At 42.6% G+C, this 27,430-nt stretch overlaps 1 protein-coding gene and 2 pseudogenes across 2 annotated transcripts in view; 2 read left to right on the forward strand and 1 right to left on the reverse strand.

The window, feature by feature from the left end:
- STOX1 (storkhead box 1) overlaps positions 1–27,430 on the reverse strand; it is a 63,720-nt gene that overhangs the window by 4,054 nt on the left and 32,236 nt on the right. Inside the window, exons 2-3 of one of the 2 annotated variants that reach the window (XM_028512393.2) lie at positions 5,987–6,139; positions 1,878–4,239 (exon numbers count right to left, since the gene is read on the reverse strand). In XM_028512393.2, the coding sequence (XP_028368194.1) occupies positions 1,878–4,239; positions 5,987–6,139 (2,515 nt within the window). The remainder of the gene's footprint in view (positions 1–1,877; positions 4,240–5,986; positions 6,140–27,430) is intronic. The other variant, XM_036026870.1, reaches the window with a different exon arrangement.
- On the forward strand, positions 7,856–9,523 carry LOC114496700 (annotated as a pseudogene).
- LOC114496207 lies at positions 9,641–10,228 on the forward strand (annotated as a pseudogene).

Below are 27,430 nucleotides of genomic sequence, written 5' to 3' on the forward strand. Positions count from 1 at the left end.
AAAATGTTTTAAAAAATGCAGACTTCTAGATATTTACCCTGTTAAAAATAATCAAAATGTATGTAAATATTTATATGTAAAAACATTCACTGCAGATATATTATAGTAAAAAATGGGAATAATCAAAATATCAAAGGAAGGGAAAGAATGGTTATATACATAATGAGGTCTGCATAATGGAATACTAAGCAGTCATCAAAAAGAATGAGTTGGGTCTACACATATTGATTGAAGGATAGCCATGATAAGTTAGGTGAAAAAAGAAAGCCACAGCTCTATATGACTTACTGTTTAAAATAATTACATTTGCAAATGCATAGAAAAAGTCTAAAAGAATAAATACTAAACTATTAATAATATTTAGATCACCTCTATGGAATGGGAATAGAAAAAGTTGATACCAAACTATTGAATGGAGACTTCCAGTTTTACTTTTACATTTCTGTATCATTCTACTCTTTCCAAAAAGGTACACAATATTTTTACGATTTTATTTATTTTTAGAGAGAGGGGAAGGAAGGGAGAACGAGAAGGAGAGAAACATCACTGTGGGAGAGAAACACTGATCTGCTGCCTCTCGCACACACCTCAACTGGGACTGAAACCACAAACCAGGCACGTACCCTGACTTGGAATCCAACTGGCGACCCTTCACTTTGCAGAAGGATGCCCAACCAAGTGAGCCACACCGATCAGGACAAGAGGTATACAATAAGTTTGTATAATGAAAAAACTATAAAGATACATGCCAAATTTTAATATGACCTTTTAGAAAACTATTTAATAACATGGGAGTTCATGATATACTATTAACTGAAAAAAGCAATATACAAAAGAGTAACTACAGTATGAGTCCAAAAGAAAAAATATATAGATCGATATATTCAGACTGAAGCATTATAAATATACTAAATATAAAAGAACTTTAAAAAAAGATTTTATTTATTTTTAGACAGAGGGAAAGGGAAGGAAAAAAAGAGGGAGAGAAATATCAATGTGTGGTTGCCTCTCGCATGCTCCCTACTGGGGACCTGGCCTGCAATCCAGGTATGTGTCCTGACTGAGAATCGAACCAGTGACCCTCTGGTTCACAGGCCAGCACTCAATCCACTGAACCACACCAGCCAGGGCTAAAAGAGCTTTTTAAAGTACCTAGATGATAGGGTGATTATAGGTATTTGTTAAAATAATTTTCAGTACTTCTCAAATATTCTATTTTATAATTTGAACAGTATTAGTCAAACAAATTGGCCTGGAAAATACTAGTGGAAAGTAGCCACATCTCTTTCTCAACCTGTGTAGAGCCAAGAATATAAGTGAAAACTTCCAAACCTCAGGTCAGGCAGTGCTTGGTTTATAGCAGTTCCTTCTATTTTTAGAAATAATTCAAGATTTAGTAGTAGTGGCACAGTCAAATTTTGGCTAGCATTAAAAATGAACTATATCAGCCCTGGCTGGTATGGGTCAGTTGCACGAAGTGTCATCCTGTAAAGTGACTGTGTGTGTGGGTTTTATCCCTGGTCAGGGCACATGCCTGGGTTGAGAGTTCGGTAACTCAGTCAAAGAATGTACACAAGGCAACCAGTCAATGTTTCTCTCTCACATCAATGTTTCTCTCCCTCTCTCCTTCCCTCTGTTTGCCTCTCGGTGAAATCAATAAGCATGTCCTCGGGTGAAGATTTTTTTATAATGAACTATATCTTACTATATAAGAGGTTTCATTGTAACTTTGTATAATTTTTTCAGTAAAATAAGGGCTGGCAGAATTGTATCATTATAAAAAGTTTACTCAGGAGTATCCCACTGGGTAACTCAATATTCCCTTGATTTTAACAATTCCTGTGGGATAGTGGCTAATCACTTTGATGTGCACTTACCGTGGAGAATCTATTCCACTGTCTCCTGCCATGCTATGATTTTCTGTTCCTTCCGAGTGACTGCGTTCATGTTGGATATCCTGAGCCATCACTGGCACATGTGAAGTGCTGAAAAGTTCTAACTTTTGTGTGAACTGTGTTCTCATTTCCTGAGCACTCTGAGTCCAGCTAGCTGGTTGCTTTCCTGCATCGCCAACAGAGTCTGGTGGGGTTTCAGCCTCAGAGTTGGCTTTCCTTGTGCTGTAGTAATCAAACATACTTCCATCAGCGGACGCTGAGGCCTGCGTACATCTAGCAACACTGGGCTCATCTTCATAGTTAAGACCAGACTGGGTCACTGACTTGAGGCCACAGCTTTCAGCAGAGAGATTAGGTTTTTGGCTTTCACCCAGCTTAGTGAGCAGCCCAGAGGGTTTGTAACATTCATTTCCTTTAAGTGCCTGAGGCTCAAAACTCTGTATTTTGCTGTTGTACTCAGTCAGAGATCTTTCAGTCACATTTTGTTTTCCTAAATGATTCCATTCGCTTTCCCCAGTAAAGGAATACTGTATGTGGCCAGGCAGCACTCGACACAAGTCATCAGTCTCAGAAAAGTCATCCTCCTCTAGATATAATGAACTGCAGGCACCATCATCATCTTCCACTTTATTCTGATACAAGGCTTGGTCATCGTCAGAAAGCACTTCATTTTCTAGACTCCCAGTCTCTGCTTCCTGCACAAATGCCTTTCTCATTAGTGTTTCCTCTGAGTCTCTGTCTTTTCTCTCAGGTTGTCTCAAATGGTTCACACCAAGTGGATAATCCAAAAGACCAAGATTTTGGAACTGGTGTGTTGTTTTATCAACTAATCTACAAGCAGAGGATGCTTGGTCTAAGGAGAAGGGACCTGGTGATGGAAGGACACTCTGTGTTTCTTTTGCCTCCCCTGATGTGTCAAAATGAGAATAATTTTTCCTCAAGACTTCAGGGATTACCTTGTTTTCTCCATCATATATATCATATGTCAACATGCTTTCCCTAATGGAACAGCATGGACTATCATTTTGCAAAATACTACACTGAGAGTAACTTAAAAGGTGATCCTTGAAGTCATCATTGATAGCTTTGACGGTAGAGTTATTCACGTAAATGGGTTCTGCCCTCAGTTTATCATTGCACTGTTCAGCACATGGCTGTCTGGCCTCCCTTTCAAAGATTCGTGAGGAATCTAAAGATCTTGACCTTTGGAAAGGCTTTCCCTTTGGTCTAATGTGACTGGATTTCAGATCACTGGTCTTCTGCAGGTTGTGCCTTTTGGTTATTTGGCTCCTTCGGTGAGACAGACCCTGGAAAGGATTACTGATTCGTTTTTTGTAAATCAAATGGGAACCCAGCTCTGATGGGTTCTCACCAAGTGGTTTCTCAACTACTGCTTCATTTGGGCTTTTAATTCTGGGGGTCAGCTCCGTAGCAGGGAGTTGGGGGTGTTTCTCCAGTTTAACGTTTGCTGGCTGAGGCTCACTCCCCTGACTCCTGACTTTGTGTCTGTCCCTGTGAGAGCGGCCCCGCCTCCGAGGCTTTGCAGACCGGCTCTGCCTCTTCTTTACTCCCTCTCGTGAAGGGTATTTCTGCCCAACTGTTAGTATATCAGTGGAAGTACCCTGGCTATTATATTTTTTCTGTTCTTCATATTTTTGCATTAGGACAGTATGTTTGATTAAGTTGTCAACAGTCAGAATGGGATTAATTCGTTTGATTATCTCATGTTCAACGTCTCTCGGGATATTGTCTAAGTTATCTTCGTCTCGGACAGGCCATTCTTCCGGTGGGAACTGGGCACAGAAACTCCTGTGCTCAGTTCTGGACTTCTCCTTTCTGGCAATACTGCGCCAGAAGAGGTTGAAGCCAAACTTCTTGCCTTTGTCTCTATCTTTTGTGGATAGTAAAGGTTTGGTGCTCTCAGGGACATGATTCTCCTCACACACAGAAACTGCTCGATTCTGTACCAAAGATTTGGATTCCCCAGGACCTTTCTGGCCTTTTCTAGTCACTTCTGAAGCAGCTGGTAGTTCTCGTGGATCCTGAGTGCACACATCAGGGAAACACTGGCAAGACTGACAATGGGAAATGGGGGCAGCATTTTCTTTGGTTAACTCTGCAAACTCTGCACAGCTCTCCATGCTCACCAGATATGTGATGCAAGCTGGCGTCACATGCCTTTCATCTGATCGGACTCTCTTATTTTCTTGGGGGGTTGTATTTGTGATGAAGTAAGTCTGAGGAGTAACTATGAAATATCCTTCTCCAGTGTGATAAATTTTCCTTTCTTTAATCAGAGTTCCCAGAGTGGTATAGAGAATATCTTGAGATGGAATTGCAATGCCTAAAACAAAAGCATTTTACACTGTTAGATTCTGAAGAAAAACCACTTTAATGAGTAAAATCAGTAACACAGAAATGACCACACATTTGCTTGATGAACCTAGAGCTAACACAATTAATATACATAATTAAAATGCCAAAGAAGCATTAACAATCATCATTCAATTGAGTAATAGAAATATAATTTGGTCCACACAAAGACATATGGCTAGGGTAATAGTTAAGTAGAGGAAAAAAATCTAAGTTCACTCAAATAAAACACTAAGTTATACAACCTGTTATAAATTTAAATTGTGCCTAAGGAAAGCATGTGTAGGAAGAAACGTGGGAGTTTTTGAAAACCAGTCTCAGCCCTGACTGGTGTGGCTCTGTGGGTTGGGCATCATCCCACAAACCAAAAGGTCACTGGTTCCATTCCTGGTCAGGGCACAGGCCTGCATGCAGGCCAGCTCACTGGTTGGGGGCGTGACAGACACAAATCAATGGATGCTTGTGCTTGCACATCAGTCTTTGTCTCCTCCTCTTTCTCCCTCCCTTCTCCTCTCTAAAAATAAATACACAAATTCTTAAAAAAAAAAAAAAAAAAGAAAGAAAGAAAGGAAAAAACAGCCTCATAGCTTAAATCTTAGGAATCCAAAGAGAAAAAATGAAAACCAGTTTTTGCTTGGGTGAGGGCAAACTACCTAAGATCTAGACTATGGTGTTTTTTTCAAACTGGGAAGGTAAGTAACAATTTTAAAATAAATTTCCTTTTCCAAATAGCAGGGCTCAAAATTATATTTATATTGTGAGAAGAATGTTCAAGATGTTTGTGTAAGTATAACACTGGAAGGAAATACATCAGTATGTTAACCTTGGTTTCTTTTGGGTGGTGATACTATAAGTGGTTATTTTTCCATATTTTTAAGATTTTTTATAATAAGTATATTCATTTTATAATGCAAAAAATGGAAAATAAAAGTTTTTCATTTTTCTCTCCTACACATTGGGATATCATGCAGCTACGAAAAAAAAAATGGGATCAGACCTGGCTGATGTGGCTCAGTGGATTGAGTGCTGGCCTGCAAACTGAAAGGTTGCTGGTTCAATACCCATCTAGGGCACATGCCTGGATTTCAGGCAAGTTCCCGAGTTGGAGGGATGGGATAGTGTTGGGGGAGGAACAACTGATCCCCATTCGGTGTTTCTCTCCCTCTCTCCCTCCCTTTTCCTCTAAAAATCAATCAATCAATCAATCAATAAACTCTTTTTAAAAATGAGATCAATTTATGAGGATACAGAAAGATCTCCAAAATATGTTTGTAAGTTAAAAAAAGAAAGGTATCGAGAGAATATACACAATGATCCAATTTATGTTATACAAAAAAGAATACATATACTAGAATATAATTTATGAAAGTATACATAAGAAACTACGGACAATAGAAATTATTGCCTCTGGCCCTGGCTAGTGTGGCACGGTGGATTGAGTGCTGGCCTGTGAATCAAGAGGTCAGCGGTTCAATTCCCAGTCAGGGCACATGCCTGGGTTTCCCGCCAGGTCCTCAACTGGGGACAAGTAAGAGGCAATAGATCCATGCACCTCTCACACATTGATGTTTTTCTCCATCTCTTTCTCTTTCCCCTCTCTCTAAAAGAAATAAATAAAATCTTTTAAAAAGTGGATATCACCCAATTTGTGTTGAAGATGATTTATAATAGAAACCACCAAACACAATGAACTAATAGAGAAAAACTTGTTACTCTACCTGGGTAATGTTTCATCAAATGCTCCAACAGTGATTCCTGTGTTACTACAATCTGAGCAGCATTCATGTCAGATACAGCACAGCAAAGAACTTCAGCCAAAGGGATAAACTGCGATTGGGCTATTGGATTCATTTGCACTGGAAAGACATCACCTAAATTGGAGATTAAAAAAAAAGGAAAGGTGATAAATTTGATAAAATTTAAAATATCTATAATTAGTGAATCAAGAATCTTTATAAATACTGAATAGCAGGTGGAACTGTTATTCTTTCCTTGGTTATCAGAATCTGTTAACATGACATGCATAAGAATAGAAACTGTTCTATTCTTTTGCATTTGAAGAAAAAAGTTTACATTAAAGGCCCTACTTTTAAGAAGATTGTAGTATTTGTCGATACAAGAAAAAGTTTCCAGCACTGGCTGATGTGGCTCAGTGGACTGAGTGCTGGCCTGTGAACCAAAGGGCTGCTGGTTCAATTTCCAGTCAGGGCGCATGCCTGGGCTACAGGCCAGGTCCCCAGTAGGGCGCTCACAAGAGGCAACCGCACAGTGATGTTTCTCTCCCTCCTTCTTCCTCCCTTCTCCTCTCTCTAAAAATAAATAAATAACCTTAAAAATTTTTTTTTAAGTTTCCATATGAAAGGCACACAGTGCTATCATAGTTCAGGTCAGACAATACCTATATGACAATTCACATATTTCAAAGCACTTTTTGCCCTGGCTGGGTAGCTCAGTTGGTTAGAGCATCATTCTGATACACCATGGTTGTGGGTTTGATCCCAGTCAGGAAACATACAAGAATCAACTGATGAATGCAAAAATAAGTGGAACAATAAATCAATGTTTCTCTCTCTCTCCTTTCCATTCTATCTCTAGAATTCAGTTAACATTTTTAATAGATTTTAGTTGTTTATTTTTTGAGAGAGGGGAAGGTAAGGAGAAACAGATGGAGGGAAATATCAGTGTGCTAGAGATGCATCAACTGGTTGCCTCTCCCACATCTCCAACTGGGGACCTGGCCCACAACCCAGGCATGTGCTTCCGTTGGAAATCAAACCAGCAACCTTTTGGTTCACAGGCCATCACTCAATCCACTGACCCACACCAGCCAGGGCAATAATATTTTTTAATCATTTTTCAGTCCTGGCTGGTGTGGCTCACTTAGTTGGAGTGTTGCCCTGTAAACTGAAAGGTCACAGGTTTGATTCCCAGTCAGGACACATGCCTGGGTTGTGGGTCTTACCCCTGACTGGGGCAAGTACAAAACACAGCTGCTCAATATTTCCCTCTCCCACCCATGTTTCTTTCCCTCTCTCTCTTCTTCCCTTCCCCTGGCTCTAAAATCAATAAGCAGGTCCTTGGGTGAGAAGAAAAGGAAAAAAAAAAAAGCATTTTTCAGCCCTGGTTGGTATGGCTCCGTTGGTTGCAGCCTAGTCTGGCAGACCAAAGGGTCACGGGTGTGATTATCCTATCAGTTGGGGCACATACCTAGGTTGCAGGCTCAATCCCCTGTAGGGGTGAGTAGGAGAAGGCAACCGGTTGATGTTTCTCTCCCCCTCCCTCTCTCTCTCCTACCCTACTTCCCCTCTCTCTAAAAGCAATGAAAAAAAGTCCTCAGGGAAGGATAAAAAATTATTTAAAAAGCATTTTTTTCTATTAGCTATCTGAGATAGGCAGGGATGTGATTATTTCTTTAAAATATATAAAGGCAGAGGCAGGTGGCAGTAGGAAAAGGGGAGGTGGGGTGGCAGCAGCGCTGGAGCGCTCCTCCAGGGACCTCCATTCAGGGAACGAGCCCTCCCTTCTCTCCAAGTCCCAGTGCCCGCATCTCTGGGGCAGTGGCAAGGGCTGTGAGACTTTGTTTGGGGAAAATGATTACAGCTAAAGCAGGGAAAACACCAATTCAGGTACTGCACGGATACCAAATGAAGATCGAGAACATCCTGGTTTATGAATGTGAAAGATCCTATGTGCAAATACACGTGCCCACTTTCACATTCAGAGTAATTGTTGGTGACATAACCTGCACAGGTGAAGGTACAAGTAAGAAGCTGGGAAAACACAGAGCTGCAGAGGCTGCCATAAGCATTTGAAAGTTAATGAAAGTATTTGCATGATCCCTTAATGCCTGATCCTTCCAAGCAACCAAAGAACCTGGCTCTTTCATTCATTACAGGACCTGGCTATTCATCATGGCTGGAGACTTTCTGAATATGCCCTTTCCCAGGAGGGAGGCCCTGCTCATCAGAGAGAATATACCACAAGGTGCAGGATACAGTCCTTTATGGAAACTGGAAAGGCGGCATCAAAAAACAAGCCAAGAGAAATGCTGCTGACAAGTTTCTTCCCAAAGTCAGTAATATTTCTCTAGAGAACCACATTTGTTTTTCTTTTTTTAAAGATTTTATTTATTTATTTTTAGAGAGAGGGGAAGGGAGGGAAAGAGGGAGAGAAACATCAATGTGTGGTTGCCTCTCGAGCACCTCCTGCTGGGGGCCTGGCCTGCAACCCACGCATGTACCCTGACTGGGAATAGAACTGGCCACCCTTTGGTTCACAGGCTGGCGCTCAATCCACTGAGCCACATTAGACAGGGCTGAGAACCACATTTCTTTAACAAATGTAGCATGGTATTCTTTTTTAAAGAATTTATTTACTTATTTTATCTTTAGAGAGAGAGGAAAGAAGGGAGGGAGAGCAACACTGATGTGAGGGAAAAACATCGATCAGTGACCCCAGCAGGCACCCTGACTGGGGACCGAACCTGAAACTGAGACATATGCCTCAACTGGGAATCAACTGGCGACCTTCTTTTCTCAGAATGACACCCAACCAGTGCAGCCACTCCAATCAGGGCAGCACAATATCCTTTGGGATGTACTTGGAATTCATTGAGGAATTCTCCTGGTGAAAAGACCAGCCTACTCAAAAGAAGCCTCCTCAGTAAATACAGATTACATCCAACTGCTTTGGGAAATCGCCAAGGAACAAGGTTTTAATAAAACATACTTGGCTGTAAGAACTGGGTGCCAAGGACAGTGTCAGTGTCTCGCCGAACTGTCCACCAGTCCCATTGCTATCAGGGCTCTGGGATCTCTGGCGGCAATGCACAGAGTGATGCCATTCACCGTGCTTTGCAGTACTTAAAGATAATAGCAGAAAGAAAGTAAACTTGGAGCAACTTAGAAAAAACCCTTCAGCAGCATGTATACAGTTCCTCTTTCACCCCTCCCCAAGTAAAACATTTACCATAATACTTGAGGTTGTTTGTTGTTCATAAATCTCATAGATTCCATCAATACTACACATTTAATTATGTCTTAGTTATTTAACTCTTTAAATGGTTTCAACTTTGTACTGGTATATTGTACTTATAATCTTGTACCATAGACAGAGTATAGCACCCATGTGGCAATGTACAAGGAAGAAAGAAACTGCATGTTTATTGATAATGATGATGATGATGGCGATGATGAAATAAAACTGCTAACAGCAGTCAAAAAATACATAAAGCCATAGAAAGCTCAAATAATTGTCTCGAGGTCTAAAAGCAAGTAACATGACAGAAATAGGTCTTCTGACACCTAATCCCAGTATTTCATCATTCCACACTTTTCCTGATTGGAACAATTAAGACTTGAACTCTCTTTGCCATCTCTACTGTGAGGATGAAGACCATTCTCAGCAGTCAGGTTGTTCACATTCCAGAAAATGTTGATGTCACTCAAAGGGGCACAGTTATTGTGAAGAGCCCCAGAGGCATCCTGTGAAGGGACTTCAAACCCATCGGTGTATAGAACTCAAGACTCCTTGGAAAGAAAAAGAAGAGGCTGTGGGTTGACAGATGGCGAGGAGATAGAAAGGAGCTGGCCAATGTTCGCACCATCTGCAGTCACGTACAGAATATGACCAAGGGTGTCAGTTACCCTGGGCTTCAGTTACAAGATGAGGTCTGTGTATTCTCACAGTGTCACTATTCAGGAGAATGGTTCTCATGTTGAAAGAAGAAATTTCTTGGGCAGAAGTTACATCCGCAGGGTTTGGGTGCAGTCAAGCATTGCTTATTAGGTATCTGAAGCCCAGAAAGATGAGTTGATTCTTGAAGGAAATGACATTGATCTTGTACTAAATTCAGTAAGCTACAACAGCTGCAAACAAGGATATCAGAAAATTTTTGGATGGTATCTGTTTCTGAAAAAGGAATAGTTTGGCAGGCTGATGGGTAAGATCTAAGTTGTCTGTCCAGCTACTGAAATAGCAAGATGCCAGGTAACTCCTCAGACATATCTGTGATATTCTTAAAATGCAATAAAAGCCATGTGTTGGGGTAAAGGGAAAAAGAAGACTTTAAAAAGAAAAGGGCAGAAGTGTTTTCCAATTAGCAAGAAGACATGGAGCAAAACCATGGAAGGAGGAAAGTAAAATGTACGTAAGAGCATAGACAGAGTTACGCTCAGTGAGACACAATTCAGGACTTCTGTCTGAATGAAATGGAAGATGAGGCTGGAAATGTAAGCTGGACCATACTGCCTTTCCTCCTTACCAACTTATTTTATGTTCTTCTTAACTTGCCATTACCCGGGTTGAGTTTTAGATTCTGCTGGATATCCAAGGGAACCCCTCAATAAGTTGGAAATAAAAGACTGGACTCAGGAAAGAAATTTGGGAATAAACTAATAGAGATGAGATTTGAAGCTAAGGAGTAGAATCAGCTCTTTAATAGAAGAGTAAAGACGGGTGCCAAGGAACACTTAACTGAGGGACTAATCTACATTTAAGAGAGAGTAAAAACAGTAACCCATAAAAGAGGGAAACCACAGTAATGAGGGTAGAAGAAAGCAAACCAAAAATATGAGAGGAAAAAATATATCACTATGAATAGCAAAACAATAGTGTCAAATGTTCAAAAGAGATCAAAATGGTTGAGGGGGAAAAGGGGCCACGGGATTTCTTGATTGAAAGATGACAATGGGGACCTTCAAGAGATCCATTTCCATAGAAAGGAATGTAAATTGAATCCAGGTTGAAGGGAAGGGAGTTAGTGAGGAAAAAGTGAAGTAAATGAATGTCCTTCTAGGCCAGGGCTTCTCAATGTTTTGGGCCAGATATAGGGTGGCCAACTATCCCAATATGCCCCAGTCACCCTAGCCGGATAATTATTTTGTTGTGCAGGGTTGTCTTGTGCATTGTAGGCTGTTTAGTAGTGCCCTTGGACTCTACCCACTAGGTACCAGTAGTATCTCCCACATTTGCAGCAACCAAAAATGTCTGCATTGCCAAATGTCTGGGGGATTAAAGGTGCAGGTAGAAGGACTAGCTTGGCATTGAGCAAGATATTGCTTCATCTGAGACTTGAGGGGAAAAAACAGGGTGGCAGAAGACTGGAAATATATTGAGGGATAGAAGAAAAAAATTCCCACAGCAAGGTTATTTGATCTCTATAAAGTTAGACAGGGAGAGAGCAGACAGGCATGGGATGAGGAAAAAATGGGAATGATAACATGAAGGGTGGAAAGAAAGTTTGAGCTGTTCTTGGAGTATATTAGGAAATAAAAAAAAATATGAAGATTATGAAGGAGCCCTGAGTCTCAAGGTGATTTAAGTGTGGTGAGAGCCAGGGAGGCCAGCAGTGCTTCCACAAGTTTAACATGCATCTGAGAACCATTGGGGGATTGTGCTAATGTGCAGATTTTGATTCAGAAGGTCTGAAGCGGAACCTGTGATTCTGCATTTCTAACAAGCTCCCAGGTGATGTCCATTCTTTGGAGCGGCAGGGATGAGGGTGTTAATGACTGCAATGTTAAAGTAGCTAACCATTCAACAAATAAACATGGCCCTGGGACTACAAGGGGAGTCCAGTGTAGCCAGAAGAGAGCCAAAGAACTGAGAAAACTCTAGAGTGAGAAGGGTTGCAGCTAACGCTGGTGAGCATCCCATAATACCTATTGTATCTGCACAAAGATAAAAGACTTCCTTCAGGAAACGGATAAGCAGTGTGCTGCTATACCTCACTGGTCTGTTTTCTTGTTTACTTAAGCTTCTCAGTCCGGGAGGCTGGGGTGCCTTAGCCTTGGAAGGGCACAACGCAGGGCAGAATGCTGCTGCGACGTGCGAGGGAAGGATCTCCTCCTGGCATGCTTGTGGCTATCCCATCGGATTCTGAGAAGCTAGCATGAACAGCTAATCAATTAATTAGCATTTCGAAGGGCAGTGATGAGAGACGGTGCTCTTAAGCTGTCCAAGTGGATGGTAACTGCCTTAAACTCAAAATCCCCCTGGAAGTCCACCTCTAAGCTAAAGGTAATAAGGCTCTCTCCTTAATTTCATTTCCTCTTTGCTTTTCCTCTTCCCCTCCACATTTGAGATTTACCTTCTTCTCTTTCAGCTCCCTCCTCAACCGGACAAAACATAAAATTAAAGTACACTTTCAAATATTTGTATACTTTTTTAACACAATTCTATGTGTCTATTTAAAATAAGTGACTCTAAACTTTTATGTCTCTCTCTTCCTCATCTCCCAAAACTCTTGATTTTTTTCTTGTATGTGATCTTAAGTTGATTGCCTTTCCACACTTCATGTGGACTAGAAGTCCATAATTCAAACAGGAGGGGGAAAGGTCTCCTCTCTTAGAAACATATGACCTAAAAAGTACTGGAGTAGAGGGCAAAACCTAAGAAGGCCTTCTTGCTTAATCACACAACGCACTTTCCAGCCTCACCTCACCACTACCCTAACCCTAGTCACTTTGAACTTTCAGATGGGGGAGGGGCAGGACATACCGGTGGCAGCTCTTTTCTCTGCAAACGAAACATGAGAGTTCTTACTGAGGTCCATTATTTGGGGCTCTACTTTGCCTTTGGGCTAGACCTGAAGCAGCCCATTTTCTAGCTCAATCCTTAAACTCAGCCCTCTTTTTGTAGGAAAACTTACAATCAAAATAGGTTTTCCATGGGGCTAGGGGGAGGGTTGCATGGGATGTTCCTATATATTTCTTTGCAACCTCTTGTCATATCTACAATTATTTCAAAATAAAAGTTAAAAAGTAGATTTTTTAGCCCTGGCTGGCGTAGCTCAGTGGATTGAGTGCGGGCTGGGAACCAAAGTGTCTCAGGTTCGATTCCCAGCCAGGGTACATGCCTGGGTTGCAGGCCATAACCCCCAGCAACCGCACATTGATGTTTCTCTCCCTCTCTCTCTCCCTCTCTCCCCCTCTCCCTCTCTCTCTCTCTCTCTCTCTCTCTCCCTCTCCCTCCCTTCCCTCCCTAAAAATAAAAAATAAGTAAAATCTTTAAAAAAAAAAGTAGATTTTTCAGAATACACTTTATTTGGTTAGCAAGAAGAAATGTATGAGAAATAGAACTTTTTTCTTCCATTTTTAAAATCCCAAACAACCTCCTAAAAAGGATCCTAACACTGTGTACCAAATCCAAAGACACTCTTAGAAATTGTATTCATAATTCCTACTGGTGTGGGGAATGTGTATCTCAGTTTTTAAATTTTATGCATTTTTTCATTGTTAAATGTATTTTAAATTATAGGTGACATTCAGTATTAGTTTCAGGTGTCATCATAGGGATCGAACATTTATATACCTTATGAAGTGATCACCACAAGAGTAAACAAATGCACTACCAACTAGGAAGACAACTTATCTTTCCTTCTCCTTAAAATGAATACAACTGTAAGTCAGCTGCACTTCAGAGAACATGCTAAATCACATTCAACCTCTGCTTTGGAGCTCCCTTCTAGACAAAGCGTGGAAGTTTCTCAGTATATTTCCTTCACAGCCGTTGCTAAGCTACGCCTGCAGGTGCATAAATCAAGAGTTTCTCGTGCAGGAAAGCAGAGTGAACCCTGACATGGGAACATCTGTGATGGATGCAGGAATTATTTTCAAGCTACAGCCATAGTTTGTTTTGGTTTCTTCTGCTTTTCTTGGGGTTTTGGAATGCAATAACTAAAATACAAAAATTAACATTTTGTGTCTAAAAGCTCACTTAAAGATTTCACAATCAGAGAAGGCCAGCCCTGTGGTTTTACCCTTAACTACTAATGTAATTGAAGAGCACCCTTAAGTTCAGGCCTGCTATGGGCCTCCGACCCTTGAGAAGGAGCAGGGATCAGAAGGCTAGGAGAGGCTGGCCGGCAGAGTAAACAGTTCGCAGCAATGCTCTCTGTTTACACGGCCTGGTACTCTTGGGTTCTGCGGAAATTGGAAAAGTGTTTAGGCTGAAAGGCTGGTTTCACAAAAAATACCAACAAAGCAGAACCACGAAGATTTGTGCTTGCTGCATTTAATGACACCTTTTCTGCAAAGAAGATTTTTATTAACTTATTGATTGATACCTTGCTGCATTTCCAAATAATTTAGTTGGTATATAAAATTTGTTTAAATTTCTAAATTGTGATAAGGCAAGTTATGAGTTTTAAAACAATTACTTTTTATAAGTCTACTTTTGGGGAGAAAAAATAGTGCAAGGCAAATTAAATGTATGCAACATGTAGATGCCCAACCAGCAAATGAAAATATAGAATTCTTAACTATCAAAACTGATGAAATCCAGTAAAGTCCAGGGCAGGCCCTTTTAGCTTGGGATCCTAAAACTGTGAGTAGAGTCAGCCTCCTGCGTGAGGGACATAAATTCACGTAACCCTAGGCAATTAATCCCTGCCCCCTGGAGCCTAAGGACAGTGGCCTGCACAGCCCTTGCAATAGGAGCAGAACCCTGGAAAAGTGTAGTTTATTCTGGAGTTGGTGACAATAGTTCCACAATAATCTGGTGCAGTCAAAGATCTCATGAAAATTCTGAGGAAAGGGGGGTGGTTTCTTTACGTCAGGGCACAACAGCCCCTCCATATGCTTCAGGTGGAAGCCTCTAAACAGCCTCTTGACGAGTGCCCCATCCTGGCTGTTTTCTAGCAGCAAAGAAAAGTGGCTGAAAGAGCCATTTCCTGGCCAGTTCATGAGGTGTGAATACTCATGTCATGCCCCAAGGTAAAACAGCAAGAGATACATTCACAACAAATACAGACACAGCAAGGCTGCTGTTCACCAGACCCAGAGAAAACAGCTGAAGTAGACCAAGCAAACCCTCCCCGGGCTGTGGTACTGGGGAAATCTTCAACCTGGGATACTGGACTCCTACATCTGCCAGTTACAGATCATCATTTGGAAGCTTTAGTATAAGTAAAGCAAGCCTAGACTCTTCCTCCTCATAAATGGGAAGCACTGGTGTCAGCAGAGGGCTTGTCCAGCATGGTTATTTTCCTCAGGGTTGGTGGGCAGGGAGCAGCACACGCCAACAGAAGAGTAAAGCAATACCGGGGTTTGAACAACATCTTCTCTCCACGCCTTAGAGGTGACTGATAATCAATTAGTTTATGGCAAAGTTTTGTATCATGACCATTTTAGAAGCAACAGCCGAGTGCAAAGAAGACATGTGACCTCAGGTCTCCAAGTGAAAAAGGCAGAACCCACATCAATTTACAGTCAGCTGGGCCCAATCCTGTGTTTGCTTTGTCCACTGAGAAAACCCTTGACATATTTTTATCAAAACTGTGTTTCGTTTTTTCTCAAATGACATGCACAAGGCTATTTATTGCTACATTTTGTTGTCATTATAGCAAAAGACTAAAGGAAAAAATAAAACATTTGTTTACAAAGAGGAGACTGGTAAAATGAGCAATGGCAAACACAGTGGTGCACTGTGGAGGTATAAAAAAAATAATGAGAGCCCTGACTAGTGTGGCTCAGTGGGCTGAGCATTATTCCATAAAGTAAAAGCCCACTGGTTCAATTCCCAGTTGGGCACATATGAGAGGCAACTGATCAGTTTCTCTCTCACATGGATGTTTTTCTTCCTCTTTCTCCCTCCTTTCCCCCTCTCTAAAAATAAATAAATAAAATATTTTAAAAAATAATGAGAAAGATCTGTGTATGATATCCAATATCTGGCTAAATTTGGTCATCCTCTAGTCCTCCCAAGTAATGAAAAAAAGTTTTTAATTTTTTTTAGATTTTATTTATTTTTAGAGAAAGGGCAAAGGAAGGAGAAAAAGAGGGAGAGAAACATTGATGTGTGAGAGAAAGATTGCCTCTTGCATGCCCCTACCAAGGACCTAGCCCGAAACCCAGGCACGTACCCTGAGTGGGAACTGAACCAGTGACCCTTCGGTTTGCAGGCTGGCACTCAATCCACTGAGCTATACCAGCCAGGGCTTATCACAAATAATTTTTACATTACCAATAAAGAAGTCAGTTTTATATTTTACATTTTACATTTCAGTCTATAATTACATTTTATTTAAATTCTGTAAAAAACAGAATGGTAAAAGGTGAGGGGTTTTTTTGTTTGTTTTTGTTTTGTGCAAATAGTGTCCATTTGTTGCAGCATCATATGTCGAAAGATTCTCCTTTTGTCATTTAGTTGCTTTGGCACTTTAGAATTTCTTGCCCTCATCCACTACCTTAGAAGGGCAAGGCCTTCTTGGACTGCTATTCATTCTGGGAGCCACACCACATTCCGGCTACTGGGCTGTCGCAAAGGGAGGCGAGACGGGGGTCTGTGGCTCTGGGGAGAGAGCTGAAGGAACTGCTGCCAGGATCCCTGGTGGAGTTCTTTTCCACACTGCAGCCGCCATCTTTCTCTGAGTGTGTTTCTTTTGATATCTGATACTACAGTTAAAATTCAGGGACAAAATTAGTTTTACACAAAAACTTTACCTTCAGTGGAAAGGTAGTATTTCCATTTTATCTTATATCTACATTTATCTTATATTTTAAAGCACCTAAACAAATTCCAAAAGGGCCTCCTCATGGAAACTAAATTCTGACATTTTAATTTGGGGTGCTTGCATTTGATTTTAAGATCCATAAGAGACTGTACTACCAAATATGCAAAACAAAGGAGGGTTCTTTGGAAATGTGGAATGCATTCCCATCAGAACTTTTTTTGCGTCATACTATAACATGATTTGCCATAAAATTAAATTCTAGGCAAAACTGATCCTTCACTTGTTTCATATTCAAAACACAAACTTTTCTCTAGTATAAAAATATTCAGTCCCTATACAAATGTGTTTGTGAACTCTGTGCTAGGCAGTCTGCCAAAAATTCATGCAATATTGACCTTCAAACGGTTAAACTGAGCTACTCAAACTCTGCTAATTACCCGGACAAGTGAAATCTGAGACCATCTTTTTTGGGCGCCTGTATTGAATCACGCTGTGGGAAAGGTATCTTCTGCTTGCATTAGAGATGACAATAGAGCATGAATAAAACAGCGTGCAGATACACTCAAGTTTAATAAAAAAGGATGTTTTGTTCTAAGTAATCCAAGAAGCTTCCCTGATTTTAAACTGTACTTTTATCCAATACAGAATTTCCAAATTTCTTTAACATTAAAATTAATCCTGACCTTTTAAAAAAATGAAAGTATTTTGTAACAACATGCATTTCATCAGAGATAAGATGTTGTGCGAAAATTTCTGCAGCTTTAAATAATTAGATCTATTGTGTTATAGCTTTAAATAGGTCCAGAAAATCAAACAAAATGGGAACAAAAGGGAAGGTTTCAGGCCAGTAAAACCAAGCTCCTCTCCGTGCAGCCCTTTTATTTTAGTAAAATAAAGAACGCAAACACTTTCCTCCGCATTTAGAAACAAAAGGGTTTCAAGACTTAGAAACTGGCTGTGGTCTGAGGGTAGCAGGTTTATCTACCATGGCAGCTGAAATTCTTTCTCAAGCACGATGATGTTTATTTTGGACTCCTAGACAAATGGTTCCCCTTCTGGGAAATGCCCTCTATTGAAAAGCTGAAGGCTTCCCTCAGAAGCTGGGCTGTTCAACAGCAGGAGTCCTTAGTGCTATCTTCTTTAATGGCCATCAAGTGATACATCCATTAATACCCACTACCAGCTGAACTGCAGGGGCCTTGGGCCACTTGTGACTCGGACACACCTCGATTTGGCTGTCAGGAGAGACAAAGAGGTGGCCCCACCTCAGGGAGCCCTTTGAGCCTCTAGCAGCCTTCCCCCACGACCACCACCCTCACTTTGGGTGGAGATACAGCGACTACAGACTGGGAGGGAAGGATGTGAATAACTCAACCCTTTGGTTTTTTAAAAACACTAAAACTCATTCACATTCAACCCCAAAAGCCCTTCAGGTCCCTGGGTGCCCTTTCCTAACTTCTCTTCCCTTCAAGTCTTCCACTTTGGATATGTTAATGACTTGCCCAAGTGTGTTAGTTTTCTAAGGCTGTCAAAATAAATTAACATAAACACAGCTAGTGGCTTAAAACAACACAAATGTATTATCTCACTGCCCTCAGGTGAGAAATCTGGTGGGCTCCTCCGCTCTGGGTCTCATGGCCTGGGCTCTAACCGGGGAAAGACTCTGCTCCCACACTCACTCGGATTTCTGGCAGAATTCAGTTCCTCATGGTCAAAGGACAGAGGACTGCGGTCCCTATCCCCTTGATGGCTGTCCGAGGGGGGCCTCTTCTCAGAAACTTAAAGCCGCCTGCATTTCTTGTCATGTCCTCTAACTCTTCAAAGACAGCATCTTCTTCACGCTCAGATTAGCTCTTCCCTTTCTTCGTTGCCTAGTTTCTGCTTTCAGCTAGAGAAAGTTCTCTGCTTTTAAAGGCTCATGTGATGAGATTGGGACTACTCAGGTAATCTAGGATAATCTCCCTAGAATCTATAACCTAAGCACATCTGCAAAGTTCCCTTTGCCACCCAAGGTAATATATTAGGTCATGTAATCTGATTGGGGTTCTAATCCAGAGCTATGTGGCTCTGAGTAAGTCACCTCTGGGTCCCACTTTCCTGGTCTATAAATGTGGGGCTGAGCTAGATCAGCATTTTCCAAAATGTGTTCTGTGGAAATTTGTTCTATGAAATGCTCTGCGAGAAAAGGGTCCCGAGGTCAAATGTTTGAGAAACTGCTTGAAGTCACCGTAGGGCTGTTAAAGGCTCTGAGAACAGTAATGGACAACCTAGTTTAACCCAACGTTTCCCAAGCCTTCCCAAGGGATGTGGCAACAATCCCTTTTCTGCAATACCTATGATTGCTGTGACTTCTCTCCATTTAAACTGGCCTCCCCCTGAATAATCTGTACTTTCTCATCTCAGCAGCCCTGTCCTTATTTCCTCCACCTAAAGCACTCTTTCTCACACTGAAGTGTTTAAAAATTCTCTCATGAAGACTGGCTCAAATGCTAACTGGCTCTCCCGTGAATTATTCTTGGATCCCCTGAAATGTAGATATATTCCTCTTCCTACATGAATCAATTAAGAAAAATTAAATAAGTGGCAACTATAGGGCAGCATTAAGTACTCAAAAAACACTGATAAATTGATCAGAGCCTCATCCTGATACATGAAGGTTGTGAAGTTGTGGGTTTGATTTCTGGTTAGGGCACAAACAAAGATCAAAATGAATACATAAATAAATGGAGCAATAAATCTGTTTCTCTCTTTCTCTCTCTCCCACCCCCAACACCTCTCTTTAAAATCAATAAATGAAAAAATTTAAAAAAAAAAACACTGATAGAGCACAATCCTTCATTCCTCACCCAGCAAATATTTATTGACCACACGCCAGTTACTGGGGCTCCAACAGTGAACAGGACACAGTCCTTGTCTTCAAGAGGCTCCAATTCCAGCAGAAGAGCAGTGGTTTGAGGCAATCATAACGCAACATGAAGGTAATAATTGGTAAGATGGGGACTCAGTATTCCTTGGTCTCCCTCATGAATGCCATTTTCAGAAGAGTGTGGATGTTTGGGGAGGACTACCATAAGGCATAAGCATCAGATTGGTTCCTGTGGGGTCTTGAGGTACCTAAGCATAGAATAGAGGGAGCCCTGGAATTGGTCAGGCAGACCTGGACCCAAATCCTCCACTTCTGCTTCCAGACTGTGTGCCCCTCGAGTAGTCATTAGTGGCCATAACTGTTCAATATGATTAACAGTACCTGGCTCACAGGTTATTGTGGGAAAACATCTAGAAGTACCTGGAACAGATTTGACACATAGTTTTTCTATCAAGATTGGCACTCTGTAACTTTTCTTTTCAAAACAGGGATACTAAACTTGACCATCCCTTGTTCCGTGTCATTATTGGTATTTCAAGTTTCTCTTGTAAGGCCGTGGCTCTGCACATGGATGGATCTCTCAGCCAATTCTGACTTTTCCCAACTCCTGTTGCCTGACTGATCAGACACCAGTCCTGACCACAATTTGGAGAAAACCTGGAAAAAGACAATTTATGTTGGGAAAGCCTACTGCTAGTCCTGCTTTGTTCTATTTGGTAGTATTTTGTTGTGGCCCTTGTGGCAGATATTGTAGGACTAGCACGTTCAACACATGTTCCCAATTACCTTTTTCCTTGCCTTCTTCTAGTGTGGAGGTAGGAAGAGCATGTTACCTGAATTCCCAGCCTCACTTTAAAAAAAAAACAAAACAGGACTTTCTTTTTCTAAGCATTTTTTTAAAGATTTTATTTATTTTTGGAGAGAGGGGAAGGGAAGGAGAAAGTGAGGGAAAGAAAAATCATTTGGTTGCCTCTAAAAAGCCCCTAAACCAGGATCATTGAACCAGCTACCCTTTGGTTTGCAGGCCGGCGCTCAATCCACGGAGCCACCCCAGCCAGGACCCAGCCTCACTTCAAACCAGTGAATCACTGTGGTCAATGAGATAAAGGCAGCTGGCTGGCACTGCCAGGATAGGCCTCTCCAGAAAAAGGCCCTTCCTTCATCTTTGACCCTTATACTCTTCTTTCTTCCAGCCCAGATCTTGAAGAGGAAGCAACTGCCTTGTGACTGTAAGTTGACAAGCATAATGTCAAAAAACCACCCACTAAGGCAGGCAACGCAGACAGAAAGAGCACAGGTGTCTGAAAGCCTTGCTGAGCTGCTGTGTTGGCCCCAGGCTACCTACCTCCAAACTTCTTGTTATGAGACAAATCTACCCCTCATTTGTTCATGCCACAGTAAAACACAACTCTAACCAAAATTCTTAGGCAAAGGCATCTGACATTTACTTCCTCCTCATATTTTTTGCTATGGGCAAAATCTTTGTCTTAATGAGGCCTTGATTAAAGCTTCCAGGTTTTATACCTGCCACTGCTTTTTAGTTCAGCACCTTGACTGCTGTGAAGCTAGAATGACATCCTGACGAGTATTTACAGAAAAGATGTCAGGACTCCTGCTGCTTTTCACGTCAAGTCTGAGACACGCCTTGAGAAGAATGAGATGCAGAAGCTTCAGCCAGTATTGCCAATTTTTAACCGCTCGGGGAAATTTGTACCGAAAAGGTTACAGTAGGCACTCTTGATGAGGAAGGTTCACCTTATTGCATGCAGAAATCAGAGGGGAAGATAAGAAGTGTCACAGCTGCACAGCCCGCTCTCCAAATGGGGTTCTACAGTTACAGCCCTGAGAACCGGATGCCTTTCAATCTCTCCCGAAAGGAAGTCTTGTGAAATGGAGCCAAAAGTCAATATCACCGTTAACATCAATGTAAGATTAACTCGGGATTTAAACAGACAAATAATGAATAACCCCACTTATATTTCAGGGGTGGGGAATCCCTCCTGCCATTTGTTGAAGAAAGGGGCGTTTGGTCCTGAAAGAGCCTAAATCCATCAGTGCCCGGGTCTCCGTGGCTGGGTCTGTGTGGTGGGCAGCAGGGGCCTCCTGCGCCAACAACCGCAGGGCCCCGTGGTGACAGAAGTTGGGAGAAAGCTCTGCTTTCTTACATCATGAGATCAACACACTTAATGCTGCCTTTTACCCCAGACTACACACACACATACACACATACTTGACCAAAAGCATCACCAAAACTGCAGCCTTGCCTGCTCCTCTCCTACTGATGAAGGTGGCGGCTGGTGACTCAGAACAATGAACAGGGTCTTCCCCAGAATGCAAGCCCAGAGGCGCCCCCTCAGCAGCGCTGTGTGGCCCGTTCAGCCACCCTGTCTCCCACCCGAACCACTCCTGCACCAATCTGGAAAGCATCACTGGGTTTCTGTATCAATGGTCCCTTTCACGTCTCCCAGACGGTCTGCTATGCTCCAGCTGCTTTCATGTTGATTACAGACTCTTTGGGCCTCCTGAAATATTAACTTTTAAAAGATAAAAGCCACTCTGGGGATACAATTCACATAAGTATAGTTTTACCGAGAAGCACTTCTAGCCTGTTAGAAACTTTAAAGACAAACTTTTCGATTTTAAGATGGTGAATTCCCTTTTCCTCAGCACAGAAGGCTTCATCTTAAATCCGGGCAGATGTGACTGTGCCTTGGTAGGACTTCAGCATATTTCCACAAGGTCACTGACTTAGAAATGAACTGTAAACTTCTCCACCCTGAGAAATCTTAAAAGAAGCTGCAGGTCTTGCTTAATATCAATGGCTCTGGTTTTACATGTGAGGGTCATCTGCTCACTGCTTCTAAGAGGCGACCACCTACTTCCTTCACACTAAGCCATCCATTACTGTAACTTTGACCCAAGGCAGCCAGACGGCTTCTCAGATTACAGCGTGGTAGAAAGGGTGTGGTCTGTGCATACCAGGTAGTGTGCCCAGGCAGAAACTGCTAGGGTCCACCTGCAGAGGTCATCTGACCTCTCCCTCCGGCTTCCACACAGACATGGCTCCCCAACCCCACTCAAAACAAATGCACATACTCCATTCCTCACTCTCTTGGGTTTCAATGCAGAGAAGGGGCTCCGACATATCTTCTAAGTACACTTGCCTCCTGGCTTATTGCTTCTCTAACACCCTCTTTTTTGTCGTCTAAGGCCAACATTCTTCACTTCCTGTGAAATACTCCCTTCCCAAGTGCTGTACAGCCAGTACTCCCGCCATCCTTGCCAGCCCTCCTGCCCAAGCCACCCCGCCTTCCCACTGCCACCTCAGCTTTACGCCTGGCAGCCCAACCATGGCTGCCATGCCTATACTCAGAGGTAGGAGAGCAAAGCCAAACAGCAGAAGTGCCTGGAGCAACATAGACTGCTGGGTCATGGAAGTCATGCGTCCACTCTGCTTGCAATGTGGCCCAATGAAGCAAACTGTTAGCAAGAGAAAGAATGTTTGACTTTGAAGAGTTGGGGTTTTCTGATAAATGTTGCTGAAATCTTACCCTGGCCAGTGTGGCTCAGTTGGTTGGAGAGTCCGTATACTGACAAGTTGCGGGTTTGAGTCTAGTCAGGGTGTATACAGGACACAACCAATCAATGTTTCTCTCTCTCTCACTCTCAAAATCAATGAAACCCAAGGGTGAGGCTAAAATCTTGGGATCTTCAGCTAAGTTAATTTACAACTGTACCATGTAAAAAATAGTATAAATGGAGCCCAACCGTTATGGCAGCAAGGATGATAGGATCCTGTTTGTCACATCCTTTACTGGGAGAGCCAGATGAGAGCACTGAGGCTGGTTTGAGCATATCCAAGGGAACAAGCCAAAGATATGTTGAAAGGGTTGGGAAGTTTGTTAGCTAGATATCAGGAGAGAAGCTTGGAAAATGCAACCAAATGGTACTTTTGGATTTTGCTTTCTCCTCCAGATGGCCTAGGAATTCTCAGTTAGGATGTAGGTGGGGCAAGAGAAGCTCATGCTGCTCTCTCCTACAGGTAAGAAGAGAGAACATCAGTAAGGCCCCACAGCCAGAGCAAGTCTATGAGGATTGCAGAGCTAAACTGCTCGCTGCCGCAGGGCAGTGTCTAGACTGCTACACTGGGGACACTTCTCTGCTCCCCTCTGATCCTTAATTCCCTTTCTACCCAACTGGTCTTCCTGTTTCAGGAGACGCTCCACTAGTCTCTTCACGTAGGTGGAAAGAAGAGACTAGGTGGGAGATTTTGAATGTTGATGACCCCGTTGGATACTAGAGAGGGGACACGGTATAGGTGGAGATGCCAAGGAAGGTAGAGTGAAACCTCTGTGAGTGAGCAGAGAGTTCTGGAGCCTTCTCCCAGAGGCCAAGGGTGGAGGAGGGAAAAAGAGAAGGCTGTTCAAAAATGCCACCCTGCAGCCTGCATTTTGCCTCACTTATGCAAGGAAACAGCTTCTCCTCGCGGCTGTGATTTTTATCCCCCTAAATGCTAACCTGAACTACTAGGAGTTTATGAAAAACTGCAGTGGGGAAAAAAGGTTTTTAATGTCTTTGCATTGTTTTCTGTGCTACTACATCAGAATGCATGGCAGAAACTGATTTGAATGTTACACGCTTATCAGAAGTGCTGGAGATGATTGTCTTGATCAGCTACAAAGAAAAGTGTTAATGGGACTCTCTTCCTTTTCGCCACCTGTGGGCAAAACAGATCCCTCTTAACCCTGAGGTTCTGGCAAAGAGGAGAAAACTGTTGGCTTCTTGCCATCAAACTGGAAGCCAGAAATCTTCTTGTTCTCAAGGTGTGGGAGACAGAACAAGTGCAGAATTCTTGCTATGATGTTTGCCTTTGGAAAGCAGTGTGCCTCTCGAGAGCAGGAGAAGGGAGGCAGTTTCCAGACATGGTTACTAAGTATGTGCCTTTTGGAAAAGCAACCTTTTAAGCTTTTTAATGAGCTCTTGTGGATATCAGATATGCCCATTTGTGGAAAGGGTCAACTCCACTCCACTACTGACAGGTAGAAATTGATTTGGAAAGGAGCTTAAAAAAATTTCCTTGCAAGAAAGGCTGTGCTAGCCAGGCAGCAGTTTAGGTTTGCATGAGAAACAGGCAGCTGTCTTCTTCAGGTGCCTCAAGCAGGGAAAAGTTGCTCCAGTTTGGGAGAAATCAGAGGGAGTCCTAGATTCACAAAGTTTCCCTCAATTGCCTGGGGGCCAGGCTCACCCACGCCCCTAGGGATTTTCAGCTTTGTTAAACTGAAAACAGCTGTGGACAGGACACCCTGCTCTATCAGCAGAACCTCAGAATTCTGCCCTGACCATTCTAACCATGATGATGCGTCTTTCTCTCTCTCCCCTAACAATAATCCCAGATCGGCTTGCCTGGACAGGGTTTCAGGATATTTAGATTTCAGTCCATTTGAATTGTGTGAAAAATGTTCTGAGAAGAGGCTTTTTGTCTCCCTTGCACCCAACCCTTCTGGAAGAAAGATCTGGGTGAGAGGAGAGGAAGATAGAAAACACGTGAGAAATCATAGTAATGACACACACTGATTGTATAACAATGGAAGGAAACCAAAAAGCAAGGCCCTGGGGAAGGGAAAGCTTCCCCAAGGCCTGGGGAGATGCAGGGGAAGGTGCGGGAGGAATGAATGACCTCTGCTTACCAGAATCTGCTCCTGGAGTGCTCCCATGCTGCACTCCCCACCTGCTGCCCTGTGCCTGGTTCCTGATTGCCTTCTTGCTGCTGTGAGCACTCCGAATTCAAACTGACTTCTGAGCATGCTCTTGCTGCCTGAGAGCTGACCACAGACAGGAGGGGACAGGCCCAGCTCCTGCGTTTTCCATGCAGACCACCTCTGGGTGTCATCTACACCTCAGGAACAGATGAACTGGTGTCCTAAGTAAGCAGGACAGCCTGAAACTGGCTGCAGGCAGTCCCTCTGCAAACAAGAACTGAACTGACCTGAGTTACTCAGGCTGGAGTAGGAAGCCCCAAAACTTACTAACTGGGGGGAGGCCGGAGGCCACAATGGGGATTCTGCCCACTTGTATTGCCTAAATGATGTACAGTCCCACTTGGGGGCCCCAACAATTGTAAACTTTGTTCCCTAGGGTCCATATGTGGCTTTTGGGGCTGTGTTTATGTAAGGCAGGCATTAACTTAACGATGGTGAAAACACTGACTTACACCTAGAGGTATTAGCAGAAACATTTGAGTGTTTGAGGAAATATCCCAAGTAGGCCAAGTAGCCCTCAGACATGAACTCTGTGAGCAGCTTATCTACAATGTGAGTTATTCCATTAGCAAGGCAGGATGAAATTTATTCCTCACTCTAGCTGATGTGATTAGTGACCCTGTCTCAGGCTCAAAGACATTCAGGTTAGCTTCAACTTACTGGGATAAAGTATATGACAATGTTTGCCACAGACTTCTTTCTTGCAGGCTATGGCAAAGTCTGTGCAAAGTATTAATATAACCAGCTGGGCCTGGACATATGCTTCAGGCCCAGTAGGCAAGGTTAATACAGAAGCCTGAGCAAGCCACTAGGCATTCTAAGGTAGATATTTATGGTAAATGAAATTTGTTCAATGGACTAAAACCAGTAGGAGCCTTAGAGGCTAAGACTAAGGCCAACACAGCGGGACTGACCTCACCTGCCCTTGGAGGACTGCTGGCCATAGCAGGGAAACTGCTGCTTAAAAAACCCCAGGCATTTGGTTCCAGCTGCTGCTGGTCAGACTTTTTTTTTTTTTTTTAATGGCCAATGGAGTAGCATATTACAGAAAATTTTACCAGTGGACAACTAAGGAGAAATATAAGAAGTGGAATCATACAGTAGAGAGAAAATGTGTGTTTCCACACAGCTGGAGTTTTCTTTTTTTTATATATATATTATTTATTTATTTATTTATTTATTTTAGAGGGAAGGGAGGGAGATAGAGAGAGAGAGAGAAACATCAATGTGCGGTTGCTGGGGGTTATGGCCTGCAACCCAGGAATGTACCCTGGCTGGGAATCGAACCTGGGACACTTTGTTTCCCAGCCCGCGCTCAATCCACTGAGCTACGCCAGCCAGGGCTAGAGTTTTCTAAATAAATTTGTTGAAAACTTGGGATCCTGGACTAGGAGCAAATCTTGGAAAATTAATTTGCAACTGTATCAATAGAGCGCCCCAGATAGATTTATCCTACTGTGGAGGTATGTGTTTGTATTTCAAGGGAAAAGGAGGCCCGGGACCTTGGGTACATCTCTAGGTCAAAAAGCTGAAGCTTATCTGACCCCTGGAGACATGTGTTTACATTGCAGAAGCCAGAATGCTCTCCGTCTTGATTCCAAGTAACAGAGGCCTTTCTCCTTTCTGGAGAAGGAGAGGCAATTGCCTCATGTAAGCAGAGAAAACCAATCTTTCTCAATCGCATGCCTATGAGTATCCCGCCAGTTTGTGCAGGAGGTTCTTCCAACTGCTCCTCACGACGTCACCTCAGGGCTGGCGTACCTGTTATGTAAGTAATAACTAATCCAGCCAGTGCGCGGGACTCGGTGGACCACCTCCTAGCAAAACAAAGCTGAGGGATACTATAAAAACCACCACTCAAAGTCTGGGAATTGTTCTAAGGGCATACACCAAATGATGAAACATTTATTTAAGAAAATCTAGTAAAATGAGCCCATCAGAGAAAGATAAATACTGTAAGATTACACTCATGTATGGAATCTAATGAACAAACTGAACCAACGAGCAAAATAGAGAGGCTCACAGACAGCGAGCAGGCTGGCAGCTCTGGGGCGTGGGGGCGTGGGGGCGGAGGGACTGAGGG

This window comes from Phyllostomus discolor, chromosome 5, assembly GCF_004126475.2.
Source record: "Phyllostomus discolor isolate MPI-MPIP mPhyDis1 chromosome 5, mPhyDis1.pri.v3, whole genome shotgun sequence".
NCBI classification, from domain to species: Eukaryota; Metazoa; Chordata; class Mammalia; order Chiroptera; family Phyllostomidae; genus Phyllostomus; species Phyllostomus discolor.